Source organism: Poecilia reticulata, chromosome 12, assembly GCF_904066995.2.
Source record: "Poecilia reticulata chromosome 12, P_reticulata-male-v2, whole genome shotgun sequence".
Lineage (NCBI taxonomy): Eukaryota > Metazoa > Chordata > Actinopteri > Cyprinodontiformes > Poeciliidae > Poecilia > Poecilia reticulata.
Genome location: NC_088841.1, coordinates 26,551,848 through 26,576,895, shown reverse-complemented (window position 1 = coordinate 26,576,895; position 25,048 = coordinate 26,551,848). Strand labels below are relative to the sequence as shown.

Below are 25,048 nucleotides of genomic sequence, written 5' to 3'. Positions count from 1 at the left end.
AATAACCCTGAACGTATCGATCGATTTGGGATCAATAAAGCAGTTTTGATTCAAAAAAAAATGCGAGTTTTTAAAAAAAATAAAAAATAAAAAAAAAGTGCTGCTCCTTTAAATCTCAACACCCCCGACGCGTTGCCACGGTAACGGCGCAAGCAACGGCGACTTCCGAAGGCGAGCCGTTGCCATAGCGACGCGCAAACAAGAAGGCGAAGGAAAGAAAGAAAGAAAGAAAGATGTCGGCGAAGAAAAAGGACAAAGTGGAGGAGACCGATGACTCCTCCAAGGAGGATGAGGAGGAGGAGGAGGAGGAAGAGGAGGAAGAGGAGAGGTCCTCCTCCTCCTCCTCCTACTCTTCCTCCTCTTCCTCCTCCTCCTCTTCACCCCTGGCGAACCCAGAGGACCCGGTGGTCCAGAACGTCCCGGAGTCGGTGGACGACTTCCTGCGGAACTTCCTGCGCAGGCTGGGCCTGAGCCGGACCCTGGGCCGCTTCGAGCTGGAGTGGCACGGCCTGGCCCGGGGCGGCGGCGGCGGCGGCGTGTTCGTCCCGGACGCGCTGACCCACCGCAGCGCGCTGCTGGGCCAGCTGGAGGCCGTGCGCGGCGACGCCGAGCGGCTCCGGAGGCAGGTGCTGGAGTCCGCGCAGAGCCTGCTGCGCATGCGCAGGGAGAGCGACTACCACCGGCAGCAGCGCCGGCGGCTCCGCGAGCAGAAGCTCGTCCTCGCCGGGGACTGCGAGCGGCTGCGGGAGCAGCTGCGGGACTCCGAGGCGGCGCTGGAGCGGCTGCGGGACAAGTACGAAGCGGCCCTGCGGACCAAGACGCTCCTCGGGCTGCAGAGGGAGCGAGCCCGGAGGCTCCCGCAGCCGCAGCCGGAGCCGGAGCCCGAGCCGGAGAAACCCAGCGGGAAGCCTCCACCCAGCAGCCCGAGCGGAACCCCGGAGCCCTGCGAGCCGCCGGCCGCCGCGGAGGCTCCGGAGAAGAGCAGCTTCCAGCTGTTCTGCACCTTCCGGGCGCACCAGCTGCCCGTCAGCGGCATCGCGCCGCACCCCGCCAGCCCGCTGCTGGCCTCGGCCAGCGACGACCGCACCTGGAGGCTGTGGGACCTGCCGCGCAGCGGGGAGAAGGTGGGCCGGGCTCTGGGGCTCAGCGGCGGCCGCGTGTCGCAACACTTTGCCCGTGTTCCGCTAATGTTTGCATTAATTTGTATATAAAAAAATATTGTAATCGCTGTTACAGAATATTTGAATTGAAATTGAGATTTTCAGTGTATGAAAAAAAACGCCTTTTTGAGTCACGTGGTCAACAACCGGATGTTACTTCTGGCGAAAACGACACACGAGAGAGGAAAAACAGGAAGTAGAAGGATGTGTGATGTGCCAAAGCCGTGGCGGTGATGCTGTGAATGTTGACGTCAGGTCGCCCGGATGCTGCTGATAGGAGAGGGCCACTCTGATTGGCTGTCAGGCTGCAGCTTCCACCCCGAAGGATCCAGGCTGGCGACGACCGGCGGGGACAAGACGGTGAGTTTCCGCTTTGTGACGTCATCCGGGCTCTGGGGTTTACACCTTTTAAATCAAACTGTCAGCACTTTGGATCAGGCTTCATCAACACCCGGCTCTTATTTTGATGGTTCACTTCCGGCTACTGGCCAGGGAATTAGCATATTAGCTAAACGTTCAGTTCGGTGCTAAATGTGTCTCGCTATCTAAATGTGTAGCTTAAATTTAAATACTTAACTTACTGAGTTTGCTAACTAAATATTTAGTTTGAATCTCATCATCCTTTAGGTGATTTGTTTGTTTTTAGTTGAGTTTAATGGATTTCCCAGATCTGTGAAGGGAAAACGTGGAGGCAGGGAACATTTCCTTCCTGCCTCCTGGTTTCCTGCCTTCTGGTTTCCTGTCTCCTGGTTTCCTGCCTTCTGGTTTCCTGCCTTCTGGTCTCCTGCCTCCTGGTTTCCTGTCTCCTGGTTTCCTGTCTCCTGGTTTCCTGCCTCCTGGTTTCCTGCCTCCTGGTTTCCTGTCTCCTGGTTTCCCGTCTCCTGGTTTCCTGTCTCCTGGTTTCCTGTCTCCTGGTTTCCTGCCTCCTGGTTTCCTGCCTCCTGGTTTCCTGCCTCCTGGTCTCCTGCCTTCTGGTTTCCTGTCTCCTGGTTTCCTGTCTCCTGGTTTCCTGCCTCCTGGTTTCCTGCCTCCTGGTCTCCTGCCTCCTGGTTTCCTGTCTCCTGGTTTCCCGTCTCCTGGTTTCCTGTCTCCTGGTTTCCTGTCTCCTGGTTTCCTGCCTCCTGGTTTCCTGCCTCCTGGTTTCCTGCCTCCTGGTCTCCTGCCTTCTGGTTTCCTGTCTCCTGGTTTCCTGTCTCCTGGTTTCCTGCCTCCTGGTTTCCTGCCTCCTGGTTTCCTGCCTCCTGGTTTCCTGTCTCCTGGTTTCCTGTCTCCTGGTTTCCTGTCTCCTGGTTTCCTGTCTCCTGGTTTCCTGCCTCCTGGTTTCCTGTCTCCTGGTTGCCTGTCTCCTGGTTTCCTGCCTCCTGGTTTCCTGCCTCCTGGTCTCCTGCCTTCTGGTCTCCTGCCTTCTGGTTTCCTGCCTCCTGGTTTCCTGCCTCCTGGTTTCCTGCCTCCTGGTTTCCTGCCTCCTGGTTTCCTGCCTCCTGGTCTCCTGCCTTCTGGTTTCCTGTCTCCTGGTTTCCTGCCTTCTGGTTTCCTGCCTTCTGGTTTCCTGCCTTCTGGTCTCCTGCCTCCTGGTTTCCTGTCTCCTGGTTTCCTGCCTCCTGGTTTCCTGCCTCCTGGTTTCCTGCCTCCTGGTTTCCTGTCTCCTGGTTTCCTGTCTCCTGGTTTCCTGTCTCCTGGTTTCCTGTCTCCTGCCTCCTGGTCTCCTGTCTCCTGGTTTCCTGTCTCCTGGTTTCCTGCCTTCTGGTTTCCTGCCTTCTGGTTTCCTGCCTTCTGGTTTCCTGCCTTCTGGTTTCCTGTCTCCTGGTTTCCTGCCTTCTGGTTTCCTGCCTTCTGGTTTCCTGTCTCCTGGTTTCCTGTCTCCTGGTTTCCTGTCTCCTGGTTTCCTGTCTCCTTGTTTCCTGCCTTCTGGTTTCCTGTCTCCTGGTTTCCTGCCTTCTGGTTTCCTGTCTCCTGGTTTCCTGTCTCCTTGTTTCCTGCCTTCTGGTTTCCTGCCTTCTGGTTTCCTGCCTTCTGGTTTCCTGTCTCCTGGTTTCCTGTCTCCTGGTTTCCTGTCTCCTGGTTTCCTGCCTCCTGGTTTCCTGTCTCCTGGTTTCCTGCCTCCTGGTTTCCTGTCTCCTGGTTTCCTGTCTCCTGGTTTCCTGTCTCCTGCCTTCTGGTTTCCTGTCTCCTGGTTTCCTGTCTCCTGGTTTCCTGTCTCCTGGTTTCCTGTCTCCTGGTTTCCTGTCTCCTGGTTTCCTGCCTCCTGGTTTCCTGCCTTCTGGTCTCCTGCCTTCTGGTCTCCTGCCTTCTGGTTTCCTGCCTTCTGGTTTCCTGTCTCCTGGTTTCCTGCCTTCTGTTTTCCTGCCTTCTGGTTTCCTGCCTTCTGGTTTCCTGTCTCCTGGTTTCCTGTCTCCTGGTTTCCTGTCTCCTGGTTTCCTGTCTCCTGGTTTCCTGTCTCCTGGTTTCCTGTCTCCTGGTTTCCTGTCTCCTGCCTCCTGGTCTCCTGCCTCCTGGTCTCCTGCCTTCTGGTTTCCTGCCTTCTGGTTTCCTGCCTTCTGGTTTCCTGCCTTCTGGTTTCCTGCCTTCTGGTTTCCTGTCTCCTGGTTTCCTGTCTCCTGGTTTCCTGTCTCCTGGTTTCCTGTCTCCTGGTTTCCTGTCTCCTGGTTTCCTGTCTCCTGGTTTCCTGTCTCCTGCCTCCTGGTTTCCTATCTCCTGCCTCCTGGTTTCCTATCTCCTGCCTCCTGGTTTCCTATCTCCTGCCTTCTGGTTTCCTGTCTCCTGGTTTACTGCCTCCTGGTTTCCTGTCTCCTGCCTCCTGGTTTCCTATCTCCTGCCTCCTGGTCTCCTGTCTCCTGGTTTCCTGTCTCCTGGTCTCCTGTCTCCTGGTTTCCTGTCTCCTGCCTTCTGGTTTCCTGTCTCCTGTCTCCTGGTTTCCTGTCTCCTGGTTTCCTGTCTCCTGGTCTCCTGCCTCCTGGTTTCCTGTCTCCTGGTCTCCTGCCTCCTGGTCTCCTGTCTCTGTGCCTCCAGCCTGTGAGTGACTGCAGGTTCTGTTTTGTGCGGCAGGTCCGGCTCTGGGACTTCTCTGCGGGTCGCTGTGTGCTGCTGCTGGCCGGCCACAGCCAGCCCACCTGGGGCAGCTCCTTCCACTCCGGCGGCCATGTTCTGGCGTCCTGCTCCGCCGACGGGACGTCCCGGCTGTGGGACGCCAGCAGCGGCTGCTGCAGGCTGATCCTGCGCCGCCACGGCGCCCCGGTGAACAGCGTGGCCTTCCTGCCGTGCTCCGACCTGCTGCTCACCTGCTCCGCCGATAAGACGGTGATGGTTTGGGACGGCCGGCTGGGCGTGAGCACCGCCACGTTCCGCGGACACCGCCACCCCTGCAACCACGCCGCCTACAGCCCCACCACCAACACCGTGGCGTCCTGCGACTCCAGGGGCGCCGTCCACCTGTGGGACACCCGGAAGCCGGCGGCGCCGACGGGCGTCGTGGACGCCGGGCCGCACGGCGCCAACCAGGTGGCCTTCAACCAATCGGGGAAGCTGCTGGCGGTTGCCAGCGGCGACTGTTTGGTGAGGCTGGTGGAGGTGGAGTCGTGCGGCATCAGCACCCTGTCGGGACACAGGAGGAGCGTCCAGAGCGTGACCTTTGACCTCCAGGGCGGGACTCTAATGTCGGCCGGCAGCGACGGACTGATCAACGTCTGGCTCTGATGTTCGGACCCGTCAGAACCGACCCGCGGGACCAACTGCCAGAGAGTAACTTTATGCAGCGCTGGAGCACTTCCTGCTGCGGGAGGAAACAGGAAGTTAACGCCGACTTCCTCTAATAAAGATTCAGATCTCCTGAAACGTTTTTATTTTGGGTCCGAGGTTCAGAACGTCAGCAGAACCGGGCCGGTCCGTCGGCTTCAGGACGAGGACGAGTCCGTCCGCCTTCCTCTCTGACCCGGATCCTCCACCAGCATCTTCAGGCGGTTCAGGTACAGCCCGACTCTGAAAACAGGAAGTGACAACCAGGAAGTGACAACCAGGAAGTGACAACCAGGAAGTGACAACCAGGATGTGACAACCAGGAAGTGACAACCAGGATGTGACAACCAGGAAGTGACAACCAGGAAGTGACAACCAGGAAGTGACAACCAGGATGTGACAACCAGGAAGTGACAACCAGGAAGTGACAACCAGGAAGTGACAACCAGGATGTGACAACCAGGAAGTGACAACCAGGAAGTGACAACCAGGAAGTGACAACCAGGAAGTGACAACCAGGAAGTGACAACCAGGAAGTGACAACCAGGAAGTGACAACCAGGATGTGACAACCAGGATTTGACAACCAGGAAGTGACAACCAGGATGTGACAACCAGGATGTGACAACCAGGAAGTGACAACCAGGATGTGACAACCAGGAAGTGACAACCAGGAAGTGACAACCAGGAAGTTCACCGGATCACAGCAGTTTATTAGAAATGAAACCGGAATTACAGAAACAACAATTCGGATGTTTTATTTTATACGAAAACAAATCAAAATGATCCCACATCATGACGCTGCCACCACCGTGCCTCATATTAACCAACCTTCCTGTTATCCTGTGGCTCTATGGTTCCTAATTTGACCAAAAACGTGAAGATGCAACAAATATTTTGCTACATTTATGTAAAACAACGCAGTTACAACTCTTTTATATATATTTTTTTCTGGAACAATTCCAACATTGTAAACAACGAAAACATGAGAAAACTCTGGAGTTTTCATATTCGGTTTAAAGTCTGACCTCTTCAGCGACGGACTTCCTGGGAAACTCTGCAGCTCTGGATCCACGTCGGCTTCCTGCGAACACAGATCGGCTCCCGTTTTACCACAACCGGACCAGCAGGGGGCGACAAATCACACAAAACACCTGGAACCGAACTGGACATGTTAACAAAAAAAGAGAGGGAGGGTTTAACCAGAACTCTGGAGAAAATGTACGGAGGACCAATCCTGGAAAAACTGACATTGAACATAATAGATAAATGGCCGGATGAAGCGATTCAACTGTCAAATAGCGCATCAAAAAAATGAAAAATATGAATTTTTACACAATTTATTTGATTACACGGAGTGACAAATACAAATATTTATAATTTTCAACAGCATTAATATGTCATATTATCAGTATTATTCAATTATACAATTTTATTGTCCGAGTTACCGTTTTCCTAATTTTTCCATATTGTGAATATATTTAATTAAAAAAATGTTTTTCATATTTTATTTCAAAAAAATTTTTAAGTTTCCCATATTTTTGTATTTACAATTTTTTTTTTATCAACGTGTCATAGAAAACAAAACTAAATAAAAATAATGAAATAAAATGTGAGTAAATGTAAAACATCACGTGTAAATAAGCGGAAGTACAAAACGTAAAAAATAAAAATGCGACGCCTGGGAATCCGGACTTTAACAACCGGGTCATTAGCAGGACTCCGTAGAACCCGTTCAGCCACGTTCAGATAAAACGGGTTCTGCTGCTGAGGCTCCAACCTGTTTCTCGGGCGTCTTCTGTCCGCCGGCGTCCATCCGCTGCCTCTGAAGCTCCGCCTCCACGGCCTGCAGCCGGAACAGCATCTGCTTCACGGCCTCCACCGGGCCGGGCTGCGTGCAGGCGTCGTTTCCACGGTAACCGCTGCTCAACACCTGAGCGATTCGAGTACATTTTTAAGAGCGATTGTGAGGAAATATTAGAAGATAAAGACTCTAAAGATGAGCTACGTTGCGTTTATTCGACCGATTCAGCATCGTAGCTTCCTATAAACCCATCAGTGTCGTAATCAGCAGAACTGTGGAGCATTAAGGGCGATCGGTGATCCCCAGCAGGATGAGAGTTACCTCCTCGTCCAGCAGAGTCCGATCCGACTCCAGCTCTGTGGCTCCGGAGGTTCTGCGGGTTCATCACAAGTTTGAGTCACTGAGGGAAATCTGACCGGGCCAGTCATGACAGGAAATGGATCTTACAGAGTGGAGGAGGGACAGCGAGGAGGCGACGAGCGCAGCAGGTCCTCGGTGCCGACGGGACTCGCTGAAAAACACCAACCGGCTCAGTGGCTAACTAAAGAGCTAACTAGCTCTTTAGTTAGCTTCTGGCATTTAGGAGAAGCTAATGCTAAATAGCTATATAAACACAGTGTTTAGCAGAAGCTAATGCTAAGTAGCTATATAAACATGGTTTTTAGCAGAAGCAAATGCTAAATAGCTATATAAACACAGTGTTTAGCACTGGCTAATGCTAAATAGCTATATAAACACTGTGTTTAGCAGAAGCTAATGCTAAGTAGCTATATAAACATGGTTTTTAGCAGAAGCAAATGCTAAATAGCTATATAAACACAGTGTTTAGCAGTGGCTAATGCTAAATAGCCATATAAACACGGTGTTTAGCAGATGCTAATGCTAAATAGCCATATAAACACGGTGTTTAGCAGATGCTAATGCTAAATAGCCATATAAACATGGTGTTTAGCAGAGGCTAATGCTAAGTACCTATATAAACATGGCGTTTAGCAGAGGCTAATGCTAAATAGCTATATAAACATGGCGTTTAGCAGAGGCCAATGCTAAATAGCTATATAAACATGGTGTTTAGCAGAAGCTAATGCTAAATAGCTATGTAAACATGGTGTTTAGCAGAAGCTAAAGCTAAATAGCTATATAAGCATGGCGTTTAGCAGAGGCTAATGCTAAATAGCTATATAAACATGGTGTTTTGCAGAAGCTAAAGCTAAATAGCTATATAAGCATGGCATTTAGCAGAGGCTAATGCTAAATAGCTATATAAACATGGTGTTTAGCACAGGATAATGCTAAATAGCCATATAAACACGGTGTTTAGCAGATGCTAATGCTAAATAGCTATATAAACATGGTGTTTAGCAGAGGCTAATGCTAAATAGCTATATAAACATGGTGTTTAGCAGAGGCTAATGCTAAGTAGCTATATAAACATGGTGTTTAGCAGAGGCTAATGCTAAGTACCTATATAAACATGGCGTTTAGCAGAGGCTAATGCTAAATAGCTATATAAACATGGCGTTTAGCAGAGGCCAATGCTAAATAGCTATATAAACATGGTGTTTAGCAGAAGCTAATGCTAAATAGCTATGTAAACATGGTGTTTAGCAGAGGCTAATGCTAAATAGCTATATAAACATGGTTTTTAGCAGAAGCTAATGCTAAATAGCTATATAAACACAGTGTTTAGCAGTGGCTAATGCTAAATAGCCATATAAACACGGTGTTTAGCAGATGCTAATGCTAAATAGCCATATAAACATGGTGTTTAGCAGTGGCTAATGCTAAATAGCCATATAAACACGGTGTTTAGCAGATGCTAATGCTAAATAGCCATATAAACATGGTGTTTAGCAGAGGCTAATGCTAAGTACCTATATAAACATGGCGTTTAGCAGAGGCTAATGCTAAATAGCTATATAAACATGGCGTTTAGCAGAGGCCAATGCTAAATAGCTATATAAACATGGTGTTTAGCAGAAGCTAATGCTAAATAGCTATGTAAACATGGTGTTTAGCAGAAGCTAAAGTTAAATAGCTATATAAGCATGGCGTTTAGCAGAGGCTAATGCTAAATAGCTATATAAACATGGTGTTTAGCAGAAGCTAAAGCTAAATAGCTATATAAACATGGCGTTTAGCAGAGGCCAATGCTAAATAGCTATATAAACATGGTGTTTAGCAGAAGCTAATGCTAAATAGCTATGTAAACATGGTGTTTAGCAGAAGCTAAAGCTAAATAGCTATATAAGCATGGCGTTTAGCAGAGGCTAATGCTAAATAGCTATATAAACATGGTGTAGCAGAGGCTAATGCTAAATAGCTATGTAAACATGGTGTTTAGAAGAGGCTAAAGAAGCTAGTTTGCTATATGAACATAACGTCAAAGTGCTAAATTTTGATTCCCACCACGTGTCATCGATACAACACGTGCTACAGCAAACTCCACCGCCCTCTACTGGTTCAAATCTGTCACTTCACTCCAACAAAACAGTTATTAGAGCTTTTTAATTTATCCAGAAAAAATTATGCAGAGGAAGCTAAATGCGCTAAACGCTTTCAGTTAGCAAAGCGCTGCATGAAAAGTTAGCTCCTCCATCAGCAGAAGCGTGCTGACATCAGGGTTGCTGACGCTGCAGGTCAGAGGTCAAGATCCGACATGAACCGAATGTTAGCTGGACGCATTTAACAAAACCTGAAGAATTTCTTTATCGTTTCTCTTCAGAAGGATCGTTCATGTCTTACTGAGTGTGAGGTCATGAGTCCCTGGACTCACCTGCTCCTCCAGAACCTCCTGCTCCTCCAGAACCTCCTGCTCCTCCAGAACCTCCTGCTCCTCCAGAACCTCCTGCTCCTCCAGAACCTCCTGCTCCTCCAGAACTCAGGGCGTCCAGAACCTGATCGGCCTTCTGGATCAGAGACTCGATCCTGCTGTCTGGACGGGTTCAGCATCATGTTAGCCTCAGCGGGTTTGCCGCCGACTGGACCCTGCTGTGTTCGTACCTCTGAACGGCGCCGCCAGGCCGCCGGAGCCGTTCCCCTCGGCGGTGAGGGCAGAGATGTGTTCGGCCAGCTGCAGCCGCAGCTCTCTGAGCGTCTGCTCGCCTTCAGCCTGGACCACGCATTGAAAGCGAGACGAGAAAACAGAAGCACGTTTCCTCAGGACGCACCGATCAGATACCAATACCTGCATGGGTCCCGATATCGAAAGACAATGTTGGAAAACATGACGCCGGCGCTTTAAGGCAGCTCAGCTGTTTTTTCTGGATCGGTACCGGCCGGTAATGAGCCTCAGGTTTCATGTCGGTGGTGAATAAAGCGGATCGGTGCATCCCTGAATGAGATTAAGGGTAAAGAAGCTGAACTCTGACCTTTGACCTCCCTCTCAGCTGGGCTGGCGCTGCCCTCAGCTCTCCGTCCTTCTCCAGGTCCAACACCCAGGACGGAGCTCTGCCTCTGGCCGCTCCAGGCGGAGCGTCGCCTGGGAAACAACAGACACCCAGTCAGACCAGACCGAGCGAGGGCAGAGACAGGAAGTGACCCGCGGCGTACCGCTCTCCTCCCAGGGCGGCGGCTCGACGGCGGCGGCGGCGGCGCGCAGGACCCAGCTGGGGTAGGTCAGGTCCGGCAGGCTGCTGACCTCGGAGCAGCCCAGGGCCGACTTGTTGCTGGTCAGCCAGCGAGGGAGGTGCAGGTCTCTGTGTGCAGACTGAGGAGGCCGGGGTTAAAGGACCAGAGGGAGGTTCAGGCACCGCAACAGGAGGCCGGCGGACCAGAACACCTACAGCGGGAAGGTCAGCCGACTGGCTCAGTCTGTCCGTCTGCAGCTTCTCCCTCGACCTGGAGGAGGAAACGCCAGGATCCATCAGGTCCAACTAACGCCTGGCGGAGCAGAGAGATCTGCAACTGGCATCTTTACTCCACAGAAAGTGATTCCTGAATAATGAGTCTCTTTATGCCTTTTTTAGATTAAATAGATTTTTCATTTCTGACTGGAATACATGATTCATGCTTTGTTTCATTAACTTGGATTCATGCCAACGTGCATTTTGAATTTTTTATAAAAATGAAGCAGGAATGCAGCGATGTGAAATATTGGCCCGATACCGATGGCCGATGTTAATATTGATGTTTTGGCAGGTATTTGATATTTACAGATGGTTTTTTTTCTCTACAGTTTTGACACCTTTTGGGAATAAACAACCAAAATCAGATGGAAATGAGGTGAGAATAAACTGGTTGTTGATGTCGGCCCAGTTTGATTTATCGGGCCGGTAAAGAACTGAATGCCGACGTCGGGGACGGTTTACCTTTACCAGGCATCAGAAATTTAAATTCTGCTTTATCTGATTCATGTTGTGCAGATTTTCTGTCACCAGAATCCAGACAGACTCCACCAACCTGGAGGTCCTGGCGGGAAAACGGTTCTGGTCCTGGTTCTGGTCTGGAGGCTCCGGGTCCAGGTGACGGCGTTGGTGAGCAGCATGGCTGCTGCCGAGTCTGGACCCGACCGGTTCAGAATCCCCGGACCGGCACAGGACGCCTGGCGTCAAGAGAGACGGAAACACAGACGGCTCCTTTAACGTAACGTTTGTCGCAAACTGACGACGAAACGTCCAACCCGGCCGGCGGCGGTGGTGCGTTCAAGGACCTCGAATGAAGGCAGACGTGTGAGTGACGGGCAGCGAGCCGTCGCAGGGGATGGACAGCAGCTCCTCCGTCGTCATGGAGACGCGGTCGCGGCGGTGATGGAGGGAGCTGACGGGGAGGCTGAGGAAGTCCAGCTCCCGGTCGGTCAGACGCTCCCGCAGGACTGCAGGGCCACAACCAGATCAGCCAATCAGAACACAGGAGGCTGTTATTTATGCAATCCTTCATTTCGTGGTTTAGATTTTAAGTTCATTTGATTTTTCTTGAAATAAAGAGTTAATTATGCTGGAAGAAGCCACATAAACGGTCCCTCCATGGTGGATGAAACGTGTCTGTGTGACGCACCGTCTCTGTTTCTGGCCGTCCTGTGATTGGCCGGCCGGCTGCGCGGCAGAACCAGCGACGCCGTCAGCGACCTGCACTGCTGGCAGCTGCGGTCGAAGTCTGCGATGTAGGCGTCCAGCGCCGCCGACGCCGACGCAAAGTCCTGCAGGCGGAAGAGAAAACAAACAACCCAGACCTCAGCGTCACCTGGCAACACGCCTCACCGCCTCGCTGCTCTGCATCATCATCACCTGGTCTCTGAACCTGAAGGTGGCGCTGCGGCCCGGAGGCTGCAGGCCGCTGCGCAGGTGGCCGGAGCGCGACAGCAGAGACGTGACGGTCGACTCCGGGGACAGACAGTCGCTGCTGGACTCCATCTTTTATCTACACGGAAATAAAACCCAAATCAATTCTGACAGGTGTTTAAATCCACTACTAAGAAAGAGCGAACATTGCAAGAGTCGTTCAACATACTTTTACTCAAGTAAAAAGTAATTATTCATAAAAATAATTCAGGAATTATCAAGTATTTGGTAACAAAAAAAAAGAAAGAAAGAGGCTGCTGAAGTAAGAATATCAGATTTTAGAATGATTTTTAATTTTTTTTTAGTTTGTACATAACATGTAAATTCTACTTATGTAAAAACTACAGAGTACACATAAGTATTATTTATTAACAAATAACATTTAGTTATTTGTTAATAACTAAATGTTATTTAGTTATTAATAAATAACATTTAGTTATTTGTTAATAACTAAATGTTATTTAGTTATTAACAAATAACATTTAGTTATTTGTTAATAACTAAATGTTATTTAGTTATTAATAAATAACTAAATTTATTAATTTAGTTATAAATTAATAACTAAATTAATAGTTATTAATTTAGTTATTAATAACTAAAATTAATAACTAAATTATTAATTTTAGTTATTAAAATTAATCATTTTAATAACTAAAAATTATTAAAAATTTTAATAAATTTTAAAAATTTATTAAAAAATTTTAATACATTTTTGAATCTATTAAAATTCAAATATTCACTGAAATATTCTTTCAGTGAATATTCACTGAAAGAATATTATTCTTTCACTGAAAGAATAAATAATATAAATGGTACAAAAATAAATGCTAATATAATTTTATTTATCATACAAATAATCTGAATATTATTTAGAAGACAAACTTTTCCTGTATAAAATGTGATAATGCTCATTGTTTACCATTTCTTGATTTCTTCTTCGTCTCCAAATGTTTCAGGAAGCAGAAAAATAACAGAACTACAAAGCTGCTGTGGAAACAAGAGGTCTCACTTCAACATAAACTGTAGCTCTGCATTTTTTTTTTTGTGGTTAAAACTCGTTTTGTTCTTCATTCAGTGAAGTTATTCACAGTGGGCAGAGAATCCAGAAATATTACTAAAGTAAAAGTAAAACGTACAGTGGTATAACTACTCCTAAAAGTATGTGTTTTTTAAAAAAAGTTACTTTTTACTTACTACCCACCTCTGTGGAATCAAAGTAACAGGGAATGTTTGCCATCTCTTATTTTTATTTTATGGCTAGATAGCTAAAAAAAAATAAATAAATAAAAATCCCCGTTTAAAGATTAAACCTGAGCTCTAACAGAAGTTGACTTAACGGAGAGCTTTTAACAGGAGAATCAGAATAAAAGATGGCGACCTGGAGTTTTCTCGCCTAAACTCCGCCGAGCAGCGCTGAGAGGAGAACCGGAAGCTGCAAACATCGACGAAAATAAGCGAAAATCATTTTTACGGTCGGAAATGTGTTTTATCCACGTCCAGCCGTGGGGTTTTTTAACGGTTAATCCAGGAGGAATCCCCTGGTTACGGGCTACAGCCGAGCTGCTCCTCCAAGTCAGTTTGAACTGGCAGGTCGCTAACAGGAAGTAGTCAACGGTTAACCGGAAGTAGAACTGCGTCGAACTTTTCAACTGATAGTGTTTCCACAGTTTATACATAAACCGTTTTTTCACCCCAGTTATTGTTAGTGTTATTATTTTCACACAGTTTGTTGGAAGAATGTATATTTGGTTTTTAAAAAAAATGTCCTTATAAACATTCAGTTTAATTAATTTTCTTTAATTTTATGTTTAGTAATTTCAAACTAAAACACCTGGCAGTACAAAATTATGATAATTGGTGTTTTCTATAGGCCTGTCTCCTCCATAAGCACAGAATCCATTTAATCTACAACAAAATCTATTTAAAAAAAAGATCAATCTGCATTATGAGCGTGTTTAGTCTCTATTATTGTTGTTCTTTTGATGCTATTTTATTTATTTTTATTTTTTTCGCCAGAAATATTATTGAATTCTACCTGCAAAGCTAATCTACCACAAAACATTTATTATTATTATTATTATTATTATTATTATTATTATTATTATTATTATTATTATTATTATTTAAGATTTAATAAATATTGGATTTTTTTCTCCTTTTTGAAGATTTTTGTTTCCTGTTTTTTCTCCTAATATTTGCATTGTTTCCATGTTCAAAATTAAATGTTATTTAATTTTATTATTATTATTATTATTATTATTATTATTATTATTATTATTATTATTATTATTATTATTATTATTGTTATTATTAATAATCACTATGTGTTATATTTCGTTTGTTTTGGTTTTATAAATTAGTAATTTTAGTAAGTAAGAGCCTCATAAATAAGTACAGTTTGTTTTATGACACCCCCGCCCCCACACCCGGTGGTACAGTCCATCCCCCCACACCCGGTGGTACAGTCCAGCCCCCCACACCCGGTGGTACAGTCCATCCCCCCCACACCCGGTGGTACAGTCCATCCCCCCACACCCGGTGGTACAGTCCATCCCCCCACACCCAGTGGTACAGTCCATCCCCCACACCCGGTGGTACAGTCCATCCCCCACACCCGGTGGTACAGTCCAGCCCTCCACACCCGGTGGTACAGTCCATCCCCCCACACCCGGTGGTACAGTCCATCCCCCACACCCGGTGGTACAGTCCAGCCCTCCACACCCGGTGGTACAGTCCATCCCCCACACCCGGTGGTACAGTCCAGCCCCCACACCCGGTGGTACAGTCCATCCCCCCACACCCGGTGGTACAGTCCAGCCCCCCACACCCGGTGGTACAGTCCATCCCCCCACACCCGGTGGTACAGTCCATCCCCCCACACCCGGTGGTACAGTCCATCCCCCCACCCGGTGGTACAGTCCATCCCCCCACACCCGGTGGTACAGTCCAGCCCCCCACACCCGGTGGTACAGTCCATCCCCCCACTCCCAGTGGTACAGTCCATCCCCCTCACACCCGGTGGTACAGTCCACCCCCACACCCGGTGGTACAGTCCAGCCCCCCACACCCGGTGGTACAGTCCATCCCCCCACACCCGGTGGTACAGTCCAGCCCCCCACACCCGGTGGTACAGTCCATCCCCCCACACCCGGTGGTACAGTCCAGCCCCCTCACACCCGGTGGTACAGTCCAGCCCCCTCCGGCCTGATGGTTCATTACATAAAGCGGCGCGCGGCGCCTGCAGTGTCTCCATTTTGTCTTTCCTCGACCGCCTAACAGTCGACCCGTAAGACTTCCGCCCCCTTTCCAGGCTCTTTTTGTTGAAATTTACCTCAAAAACCACTACACAAAATGGTAAGATTTGTTCGAAAATCTTAAGACAGTATTTTTATGGGAACGTGCGCTTATAAAGGAAGCTCAGGAGAGGCGAACCGGATTTTTTCCCTGCGGTACTATAAGCATCCTTTTAATTGTTCAGAACCGCTGCGACGCGGCTTTTGGGTCAAATCGGTCTCAGTCGTTGGTCAGCCGGGTTTTGACTTCAAACGTAAGCTTTGAGTAGGACGGTAGGTTTTCTGGGCCTGATCTGGTCGTTTTTTCAGTCACTGCGCACTTTTAAAAAGATGAAGATGATCGACTAACGGTTCCAGCTCGCGCTGTTAATCCCTAGGGTCACGTGCTCGGGATCAGACGGACCCGTCTGAAGACCGCGGCCATATTTAAAAATAACTCTTTTGAGATTTCTCCTTCCGAACCGGTCCTGCTGCTGCTGCTGCTGCTGCTTGGCCTCGATCGGTTCTGTTGGCACCGCTAACCGGGTTCTACCAGCGCCAGCTTGGAGCTGGAGGGCCGGAGGACGGACCCGCTTCCCACCGGGAGCTGGGGGCGGGGCTATCGAGACCGACAGCCAATCAAAATGGAACGAGCGCCCGGGTTTAAATTTCAGTTGTTGTATTTTCCCGCTTTTTATTTTGCTGTTAAAAACATGTACATTTTATTAAATTATTCCACTCGTTGCCTATTTCATTGAATCGTAGCAGACTTTTTAAAAATGTATTTTTATGCTGTATGTTTTATTCAGTTTTTCATTCTTGCTGTCTTTGTTTTCACACTTTCATGTTTACTTTGTATTTAAATCTTTTCAGAGATGAATAAAATATTTGGAGCTTTGATTAGGATTATGAATCTGTCATATTATGTAAACAACTTTTAAAAAAAGGTTCAAAATCAACATTAGTGAAAAGAGCTCAATGTCAACAAAACAGAACTAGGAGTGGACAAAGATGAAAAAGTTACGGCTGTTAAAACGTTGCTGAGCTTTGGTATTAAATAAAACACTTTAGGCGGAAGATATGAATAAGTTTTGCAAATGTAAAGTAAAAATCTGTAAAGCTTTGCAGCCTTTATCGGACGTCGTTCTGTTGAACCTGAAGCCGTTTTGCTGCCTGTGTGTGTTGCAGCGTGAGTGCATCTCCATCCACGTCGGCCAGGCCGGCGTCCAGATCGGGAATGCCTGCTGGGAGCTGTACTGCCTGGAGCACGGCATCCAGCCGGACGGACAGATGCCCAGCGATAAGACCATCGGCGGGGGAGACGACTCCTTCAACACCTTCTTCAGCGAGACCGGCGCGGGGAAGCACGTCCCCAGGGCCGTGTTCGTGGACCTGGAGCCCACCGTCATCGGTAAACGTCTGAGCTCATGGCTGAGAGCTGCAGCAACTCCTAGAGGAAGAGTAGTGATGGACAGCGTGGAGACACGCCCCCCCCCGGCTCTGATTGGCTGTTGCTAGTTGGCACTGGGAGAAGCAGTTTTATATTTCACAGATTTTGTCTCATACCTTCATGACTGTTTATATTTTATAATAAAATGTATTTTCTTGATGTAAACAAAGTGACCCAGGAGTTGAATGTATCATTATCTGTAGATGAGGTTCGGACCGGGACGTACCGCCAGCTGTTCCACCCTGAGCAGCTCATCACCGGGAAGGAAGACGCTGCTAACAACTACGCCCGCGGTCACTACACCATCGGCAAGGAGATCATCGACCCGGTTCTGGACCGCATCCGGAAACTGGTGAGTTCTGGACTGTGACGGTTGAAACAAAACCTGGATGATGAGCTTCCAGGTTTATAGTTGATTTGATGTTTATTTTAATTGATCATCTAACATCATTAGTCACTGACGGCCTAAAGCAGCTGCAGCTGTGGGTTCTGGCCCGGTTCTGACCCGGTCGTTTCTCCGCAGGCTGACCAGTGCACCGGCCTGCAGGGCTTCCTGGTCTTCCACTCGTTCGGCGGCGGAACCGGCTCCGGCTTCACCTCCCTGCTGATGGAGCGCCTCTCGGTGGATTATGGGAAGAAGTCCAAGCTGGAGTTCTCCATCTACCCGGCGCCGCAGGTCTCCACGGCGGTGGTGGAGCCGTACAACTCCATCCTGACCACCCACACCACCCTGGAGCACTCGGACTGCGCCTTCATGGTGGACAACGAGGCCATCTACGACATCTGCCGCCGCAACCTGGACATCGAGCGCCCCACCTACACCAACCTGAACCGCCTCATCAGCCAGATCGTGTCGTCCATCACGGCGTCGCTGCGCTTCGACGGCGCGCTCAACGTGGACCTGACGGAGTTCCAGACCAACCTGGTGCCGTACCCGCGCATCCACTTCCCCCTGGCCACCTACGCGCCCGTCATCTCGGCCGAGAAGGCCTACCACGAGCAGCTGACGGTGGCCGAGATCACCAACGCCTGCTTCGAGCCGGCCAACCAGATGGTGAAGTGCGACCCGCGCCACGGCAAGTACATGGCCTGCTGCCTGCTGTACCGCGGCGACGTGGTGCCCAAGGACGTCAACGCCGCCATCGCCACCATCAAGACCAAGCGCTCCATCCAGTTCGTGGACTGGTGCCCCACCGGCTTCAAGGTGGGCATCAACTACCAGCCGCCCACCGTGGTGCCGGGCGGAGACCTGGCCAAGGTGCAGCGCGCCGTCTGCATGCTCAGCAACACCACGGCCATCGCCGAGGCCTGGGCGCGCCTGGACCACAAGTTCGACCTGATGTACGCCAAGCGGGCCTTCGTCCACTGGTACGTGGGCGAGGGCATGGAGGAGGGCGAGTTCTCAGAGGCGCGGGAGGACATGGCCGCCCTGGAGAAGGACTACGAGGAGGTGGGCGTCGACTCGGTGGAGGGCGAGGACGAGGAGGGGGAGGAGGAGTACTAGACCTGTCTGTTACCATGGTTACCCTAGCATCGTTAGCTCTGACTGAAAGACATTCCACATCATGTCCTGATCCATGACTTCCTGTTTCCTGCTGCAGTTTCAGCCCTACTTCCTGTTCTGATCATTCCTGTTTACTCTCTGCTGTTACATCATTTCCTTTAACTGTTACGATCATGAATAAAATCTGTTCAAAACGGTCCAGTCTCTGCCTCCATGTTCAGGTTCCACCCAACACTTTTTAAAAAAAAATCCATTTCAGGAGTTTCACTTCACTGGACCACAGGAATATTATTAACTTTCACTTTTTAAAATGAAATTCCTGAGTAAACTCACCGAAGATCAAACATGTTTTAACCAGAAAAGCACCAAACGCTGATAGTGAGTGAAGTGAGACCTCCTGTTTCTGGACCAGCTTTGACTTCAAGAACACGCAGTAAACGCTAAATGTTTTAACTTTATATACGTTTATCTACAGTAATTAAAGTTCTTATTGAAGACACTGGTACAAAGGATCAGAGTCAATTTTAGAGTCATTTTAGTTTTATCAGAATTTCAACACATTTATCAGATTAATCTCAAATCATTTACAAACAGTTGATTATTAGCTGTGGTGGAGGAGCTGCCCTGCATCTGCGCCTCTGAATCGAGTTTATTTTCCAAATAACTTAGTTAATGAACTAAATTTACATAAATTTGCATAATAAATGTATGGATGACGTCGACTCTAAGTCAAACTCCAGTCCTCTGCTGTCCTGCAGGTATTAGATGAGCCACAGGTAGTAACACCTGAATGAAACGTCATCTCCTCCTGGTGTAGGTCGGTATTGAGGTGGAGCAGCAGAGGCTGATGGGCAGCGGGCCTCAGGACTGGCGTTTGACACCTCAGATGGAGGAAACGCCGCAGTAATTGGGCCACCCTGGGATGACGGACCAATCCAGAGCTGCAAATTCATTATCAGACGAAAACCTACGAATCTGACACCAACAGTGGAGGTCAGGGTTTGATCCGTCACATCAAACACTTTGAAAGAATTTACTTAATTCTGAAGGTATTGCTGGTAGTAAGAGGCTGTGGGTTAAGCTGGAGTCTCCTAGCATGTTTTTATTAGCGGCATGATGCCTCAGACTGCGCCATCATCCCTCAGACTGCGCCATGATGCCTCAGACTGCGCCATGATGCCTCAGACTGCGCCATGATGCCTCAGACTGCGCCATGATGCCTCAGACTGCGCCATCATGCCTCAGACTGCGCCATGATGCCTCAGACTGCGCCATGATGCCTCAGACTGCGCCATCATGCCTCAGACTGCGCCATCATCCCTCAGACTGCGTCATGATGCCTCAGACTGCGCCATGATGCCTCAGACTGCGCCATGATGCCTCAGACTGCGCCATGATGCCTCAGACTGCGCCATGATGCCTCAGACTGCGCCATCATGCCTCAGACTGCGCCATGATGCCTCAGACTGCGCCATCATCCCTCAGACTGCGCCATCATGCCTCAGACTGCGCCATCATGCCTCAGACTGCGCCATCATGCCTCAGACTGCGTCATGATGCCTCAGACTGCGTCATGATGCCTCAGACTGCGCCATCATCCCTCAGACTGCGCCATCATCCCTCAGACTGCGTCATGATGCCTCAGACTGCGTCATGATGCCTCAGACTGCGCCATCATCCCTCAGACTGCGCCATCATGCCTCAGACTGCGCCATCATGCCTCAGACTGCGCCATGATGCCTCAGACTGCGTCATGATGCCTCAGACTGCGTCATGATGCCTCAGACTGCGCCATCATCCCTCAGACTGCGCCATCATCCCTCAGACTGCGTCATGATGCCTCAGACTGCGTCATGATGCCTCAGACTGCGCCATCATCCCTCAGACTGCGCCATCATGCCTCAGACTGCGCCATGATGCCTCAGACTGCGCCATCATCCCTCAGACTGCGCCATCATGCCTCAGACTGCGCCATGATGCCTCAGACTGCGCCATCATGCCTCAGACTGCGTCATGATGCCTCAGACTGCGCCATCATCCCTCAGACTGCGCCATGATGCCTCAGACTGCGCCATCATCCCTCAGACTACGCCATCATCCCTCAGACTGCGTCATGATGCCTCAGACTGCGTCATGATGCCTCAGACTGCGCCATCATCCCTCAGACTGCGCCATCATGCCTCAGACTGCGCCATGATGCCTCAGACTGCGCCATCATGCCTCAGACTGCGTCATGATGCCTCAGACTGCGTCATGATGCCTCAGACTGCGCCATGATGCCTCAGACTGCGCCATCATCCCTCAGACTGCGCCATGATGCCTCAGACTGCGCCATGATGCCTCAGACTGCGCCATCATCCCTCAGACTGCGCCATCATGCCTCAGACTGCGCCATGATGCCTCAGACTGCGCCATCATCCCTCAGACTGCGCCATCATGCCTCAGACTGCGCCATCATCCCTCAGACTGCGCCATCATCCCTCAGACTGCGTCATGATGCCTCAGACTGCGTCATGATGCCTCAGACTGCGCCATGATGCCTCAGACTGCGCCATCATCCCTCAGACTGCGCCATGATGCCTCAGACTGCGCCATGATGCCTCAGACTGCGCCATCATGCCTCAGACTGCGCCATGATGCCTCAGACTGCGCCATGATGCCTCAGACTGCGCCATGATGCCTCAGACTGCGCCATGATGCCTCAGACTGCGCCATCATCCCTCAGACTGCGCCATGATGCCTCAGACTGCGCCATGATGCCTCAGACTGCGCCATCATGCCTCAGACTGCGCCATCATCCCTCAGACTGCGCCATGATGCCTCAGACTGCGTCATGATGCCTCAGACTGCGCCATCATGCCTCAGACTGCGCCATCATGCCTCAGACTGCGCCATCATCCCTCAGACTGCGCCATGATGCCTCAGACTGCGCCATGATGCCTCAGACTGCGTCATGATGCCTCAGACTGCGCCATCATGCCTCAGACTGCGCCATGATGCCTCAGACTGCGTCATGATGCCTCAGACTGCGCCATCATGCCTCAGACTGCGCCATGATGCCTCAGACTGCGTCATGATGCCTCAGACTGCGTCATGATGCCTCAGACTGCGCCATCATCCCTCAGACTGCGCCATCATCCCTCAGACTGCGCCATGATGCCTCAGACTGCGCCATCATCCCTCAGACTGCGCCATGATGCCTCAGACTGCGCCATGATGCCTCAGACTGCGCCATCATGCCTCAGACTGCGCCATGATGCCTCAGACTGCGCCATGATGCCTCAGACTGCGCCATGATGCCTCAGACTGCGCCATGATGCCTCAGACTGCGCCATCATCCCTCAGACTGCGCCATGATGCCTCAGACTGCGTCATGATGCCTCAGACTGCGCCATCATGCCTCAGACTGCGCCATCATGCCTCAGACTGCGCCATCATCCCTCAGACTGCGCCATGATGCCTCAGACTGCGCCATCATCCCTCAGACTGCGCCATGATGCCTCAGACTGCGCCATGATGCCTCAGACTGCGCCATCATCCCTCAGACTGCGCCATGATGCCTCAGACTGCGCCATCATCCCTCAGACTGCGCCATGATGCCTCAGACTGCGCCATGATGCCTCAGACTGCGCCATCATGCCTCAGACTGCGCCATGATGCCTCAGACTGCGTCATGATGCCTCAGACTGCGCCATCATGCCTCAGACTGCGCCATCATGCCTCAGACTGCGCCATGATGCCTCAGACTGCGCCATGATGCCTCAGACTGCGCCATGATGCCTCAGACTGCGCCATGATGCCTCAGACTGCGCCATCATCCCTCAGACTGCGCCATGATGCCTCAGACTGCGCCATGATGCCTCAGACTGCGCCATCATGCCTCAGACTGCGCCATCATCCCTCAGACTGCGCCATGATGCCTCAGACTGCGCCATGATGCCTCAGACTGCGCCATCATGCCTCAGACTGCGCCATGATGCCTCAGACTGCGTCATGATGCCTCAGACTGCGCCATCATGCCTCAGACTGCGCCATCATGCCTCAGACTGCGCCATCATGCCTCAGACTGCGCCATCATCCCTCAGACTGCGCCATGATGCCTCAGACTGCGCCATGATGCCTCAGACTGCGTCATGATGCCTCAGACTGCGCCATCATCCCTCAGACTGCGCCATGATGCCTCAGACTGCGCCATGATGCCTCAGACTGCGCCATCATGCCTCAGACTGCGCCATCATCCCTCAGACTGCGCCATGATGCCTCAGACTGCGCCATGATGCCTCAGACTGCGCCATCATGCCTCAGACTGCGCCATGATGCCTCAGACTGCGTCATGATGCCTCAGACTGCGCCATCATGCCTCAGACTGCGCCATCATGCCTCAGACTGCGCCATCATGCCTCAGACTGCGCCATCATCCCTCATCCTGCGCCATGATGCCTCAGACTGCGCCATGATGCCTCAGACTGCGCCATGATGCCTCAGACTGTGCTATCATCCCTCAGACTGCGTCATGATGCCTCAGACTGCGCCATCATCCCTCATCCTGCGCCATGATGCCTCATCCTGCGCCATGATGCCTCAGACTGCGCCATCATGCCTCAGACTGCGCCATGATGCCTCAGACTGCGCCATCATGCCTCAGACTGCGCCATCATCCCTCAGACTGCGCCATGATGCCTCAGACTGCGCCATGATGCCTCAGACTGCGCCATCATGCCTCAGACTGCGCCATGATGCCTCAGACTGCGTCATGATGCCTCAGACTGCGCCATCATGCCTCAGACTGCGCCATCATGCCTCAGACTGCGCCATCATGCCTCAGACTGCGCCATCATCCCTCATCCTGCGCCATGATGCCTCAGACTGCGCCATGATGCCTCAGACTGCGCCATGATGCCTCAGACTGCGCTATCATCCCTCAGACTGCGCCATGATGCCTCAGACTGCGCCATCATCCCTCATCCTGCGCCATGATGCCTCATCCTGCGCCATGATGCCTCAGACTGCGCCATGATGCCTCAGACTGCGCCATGATGCCTCAGACTGTGCTATCATCCCTCAGACTGCGTCATGATGCCTCAGACTGCGCCATCATCCCTCATCCTGAGCCATGATGCCTCATCCTGCGCCATGATGCCTCAGACTGCGTCATGATGCCTCAGACTGCGCCATCATCCCTCATCCTGCGCCATGATGCCTCATCCTGCGCCATGATGCCTCAGACTGCGCCATCATGCCTCAGACTGCGCCATGATGCCTCATCCTGCGCCATCATGCCTCAGACTGCGCCATGAAAATAACTTTTAGCGTCTTTCCACTAAACAATTTCTGGCACTGATGTAGCAAATTGATGAAAAAAATATATAATTTCAATACAGGATCGACATGAATGCACGTGTTATGAAAGTTAATGTTTGTACACAATATATGATCCATATGGAAACAGAAAACAGCCAGAACACAGAATTAAATATAAAAAATATAAACTATTTTTATTACAGCTTATTTGTCAACTACACATATATACGTCACTTAAAAGTTTGTTTTTAACTTTATTCTCAGCTCAGAGGTTTCTTTGCATTCTGTTTTCTGATTGGTTATTCAGGCGGAAATACTATTAAGATTAATCCCGGAAGTGCAAACGTTCTGTAGTTTCAGACGTTTTTGAGTCACGAGTGAGTCATCTCGTGCAACAGACGATCTTCGGGCGTGAGCCAGCCGTAGAAGTGCGATCCGACTGCTACGTCACAGTCTGCCGTTGGTCCGGTTCAGCTCCAGTTCAGCTGCTGTGACCCACCGGTTCTCCCCGCGAACACTCGGAACCGAACCTCGCATCCAGTCCGGACCTCCCGGGTCACAGAGCTGTCCGAGCCGGGTTTCACTTTCTGCCCGAGTTGAAAGCCGAGAGAAGCCGAACCGGGGCGGGACCGCTGCCGTTTAACGTTGGTGACGTCGGTCCGCCTGAGCTCGGCGCGCCGCCTGTTTGTCCGGGAACCGAGCGGAACCGATCCGGACCGGGAGCCCCGCGGTGATGGAGAGGAAGAGGACGGACTGTCCGGCGCTGCCGCCCGGCTGGAAGAAGGAGGAAGTGATCAGGAAGTCCGGGCTGAGCGCCGGAAAGAGCGACGTCTACTACTACAGGTGATCCATCAGTTCGGAACCAGCAGCTGCTGGTCCGAACCGAGCCGTCCTACTCTGAGAAGTACGTCGCGTTTATGGGAAGCGGCTCTGCGGTTCCAGAAATGTCCCGCCGGGAGTGTTTTTCCACAGAACCGGTTGTTTACTGGAACTGACGGGAACTACTGGGACTGGGCCGGCCGGTTCCGAGGTTCTGTTTGCTTTCGCTTCATTCCAGCAACTTCTGCTCTGATCCAGATTAATCCCGGATTATTTGACCCAGTTCGGGACGGTTCTGTTCATGGAGTCCAAAATGATCCATTTCTAGAACCGAGCCAACAAACAGAACCTGTGAAAAGTATTCACACCCGACCCAACGACCCGTTTCCACCGTGCAGAAAGTATTGACACCCCGGTTAAATAATTAATTCACATTCATTTAAATCCCTCAGATCTGCCCCAGAATGAAGAAATCACTGGACCAGAACCGGACTGACGGCCGGAAGTAGGCTGGAGCTGGGCCCAGTGTGTGTTCTGGTTTATTATCGACTTATTGATGATTGAAGAGGATGGACTGATTATGGGTTATTGAAAGGTGCTGATTTGGGTCATGAGAGAAAAAACGTCACAGGTTCAAACTCAGCTAGCTTGAAACTGTCAAGCTACAAGCTAATCTGGGAGCTAAATATTTAGCTAAGTGTTTAAATCCAATTTAGCTTTGAGGTTGA

At 50.4% G+C, this 25,048-nt stretch overlaps 4 protein-coding genes across 13 annotated transcripts in view; 3 read left to right on the top strand and 1 right to left on the bottom strand.

The window, feature by feature from the left end:
• Positions 1 to 230: 230 nt before the first annotated feature.
• On the top strand, positions 231 to 4,991 carry spag16 (sperm associated antigen 16). Its single transcript, XM_008402355.3, has 3 exons — positions 231 to 1,124; positions 1,416 to 1,520; positions 4,206 to 4,991. The coding sequence occupies exons 1-3, from the start codon at positions 234 to 236 to the stop codon at positions 4,851 to 4,853; spliced, it is 1,644 nt and encodes a 547-aa protein (XP_008400577.1). The 5' UTR covers positions 231 to 233; the 3' UTR covers positions 4,854 to 4,991.
• c12h18orf54 (chromosome 12 C18orf54 homolog) lies at positions 4,984 to 13,945 on the bottom strand. 7 transcript variants are annotated; one of them, XR_014090104.1, is made up of 15 exons: positions 13,368 to 13,945; positions 11,921 to 12,053; positions 11,691 to 11,832; positions 11,347 to 11,508; positions 11,097 to 11,238; positions 10,481 to 10,535; positions 10,248 to 10,404; positions 10,067 to 10,176; positions 9,699 to 9,882; positions 9,472 to 9,630; positions 7,143 to 7,206; positions 7,017 to 7,068; positions 6,672 to 6,824; positions 5,920 to 6,045; positions 4,984 to 5,135 (listed from the first exon to the last, which is right to left on the bottom strand). XR_014090104.1 is itself a non-coding variant. In XM_081613357.1 (15 exons), exons 2-15 carry the CDS (start codon positions 12,044 to 12,046, stop codon positions 5,051 to 5,053), a joined length of 1,647 nt encoding a protein of 548 aa, XP_081469483.1. In that variant the 5' UTR covers positions 12,047 to 12,053; positions 13,353 to 13,931; the 3' UTR covers positions 4,984 to 5,050. The 7 variants fall into 7 exon arrangements, 6 of the variants coding, with proteins under 6 accessions (XP_081469483.1, XP_081469484.1, XP_081469482.1 ...); XM_081613357.1 differs by having other exon boundaries at positions 5,920 to 5,975; positions 13,353 to 13,931; XM_081613358.1 differs by having other exon boundaries at positions 5,920 to 5,975; positions 11,921 to 12,055; positions 13,356 to 13,931.
• A 1,222-nt stretch (positions 13,946 to 15,167) lies between these two features.
• On the top strand, positions 15,168 to 18,397 carry LOC103460255 (tubulin alpha-1B chain-like). Its single transcript, XM_008402359.3, has 4 exons — positions 15,168 to 15,328; positions 16,435 to 16,657; positions 16,900 to 17,048; positions 17,220 to 18,397. Exons 1-4 carry the CDS (start codon positions 15,326 to 15,328, stop codon positions 18,198 to 18,200), a joined length of 1,356 nt encoding a protein of 451 aa, XP_008400581.1. The 5' UTR covers positions 15,168 to 15,325; the 3' UTR covers positions 18,201 to 18,397.
• A 5,498-nt stretch (positions 18,398 to 23,895) lies between these two features.
• Positions 23,896 to 25,048, top strand: part of mbd2 (methyl-CpG binding domain protein 2) — a 10,758-nt gene continuing 9,605 nt past the window's right edge. The window contains exons 1-2 of one of the 4 annotated variants that reach the window (XM_081613526.1): positions 23,896 to 24,344; positions 24,773 to 24,845. Coding sequence is in view for 2 of the 4 variants with exons in the window: in XM_081613525.1 (XP_081469651.1) it covers positions 24,235 to 24,344 (110 nt within the window). In the remaining 2 variants the exon portion in view is untranslated. Of the gene's footprint in view, positions 24,345 to 24,772; positions 24,846 to 24,891; positions 24,916 to 25,048 lie in introns of those variants that run through there. The other 3 variants (XM_081613525.1, XM_008402360.3, XM_081613527.1) reach the window with 3 other exon arrangements.

What these genes read in the sequence shown, in the direction of transcription:
- spag16 (XM_008402355.3), top strand. Translation starts at nt 234, where the DNA reads ATGTCGGCGAAGAAAAAGGACAAAGTGGAGGAGACCGATGACTCCTCC. An exon ending in TGCCGCGCAGCGGGGAGAAG is followed by an intron (nt 1,125 to 1,415) that starts GTGGGCCGGGCT and finishes TGTTGACGTCAG; the next exon opens with GTCGCCCGGATGCTGCTGAT. An exon ending in CGACCGGCGGGGACAAGACG is followed by an intron (nt 1,521 to 4,205) that starts GTGAGTTTCCGC and finishes TTTGTGCGGCAG; the next exon opens with GTCCGGCTCTGGGACTTCTC.
- c12h18orf54 (XM_081613357.1), bottom strand. Translation starts at nt 12,046, where the DNA reads ATGGAGTCCAGCAGCGACTGTCTGTCCCCGGAGTCGACCGTCACGTCT. An exon ending in CACGTCTGCCTTCATTCGAG is followed by an intron (nt 11,239 to 11,346) that starts GTCCTTGAACGC and finishes TCTTGACGCCAG; the next exon opens with GCGTCCTGTGCCGGTCCGGG. An exon ending in CCTGGCGGCGCCGTTCAGAG is followed by an intron (nt 9,631 to 9,698) that starts GTACGAACACAG and finishes GAACCCGTCCAG; the next exon opens with ACAGCAGGATCGAGTCTCTG.
- LOC103460255 (XM_008402359.3), top strand. An exon ending in CCTGGAGCCCACCGTCATCG is followed by an intron (nt 16,658 to 16,899) that starts GTAAACGTCTGA and finishes CATTATCTGTAG; the next exon opens with ATGAGGTTCGGACCGGGACG. An exon ending in TGGACCGCATCCGGAAACTG is followed by an intron (nt 17,049 to 17,219) that starts GTGAGTTCTGGA and finishes GTTTCTCCGCAG; the next exon opens with GCTGACCAGTGCACCGGCCT.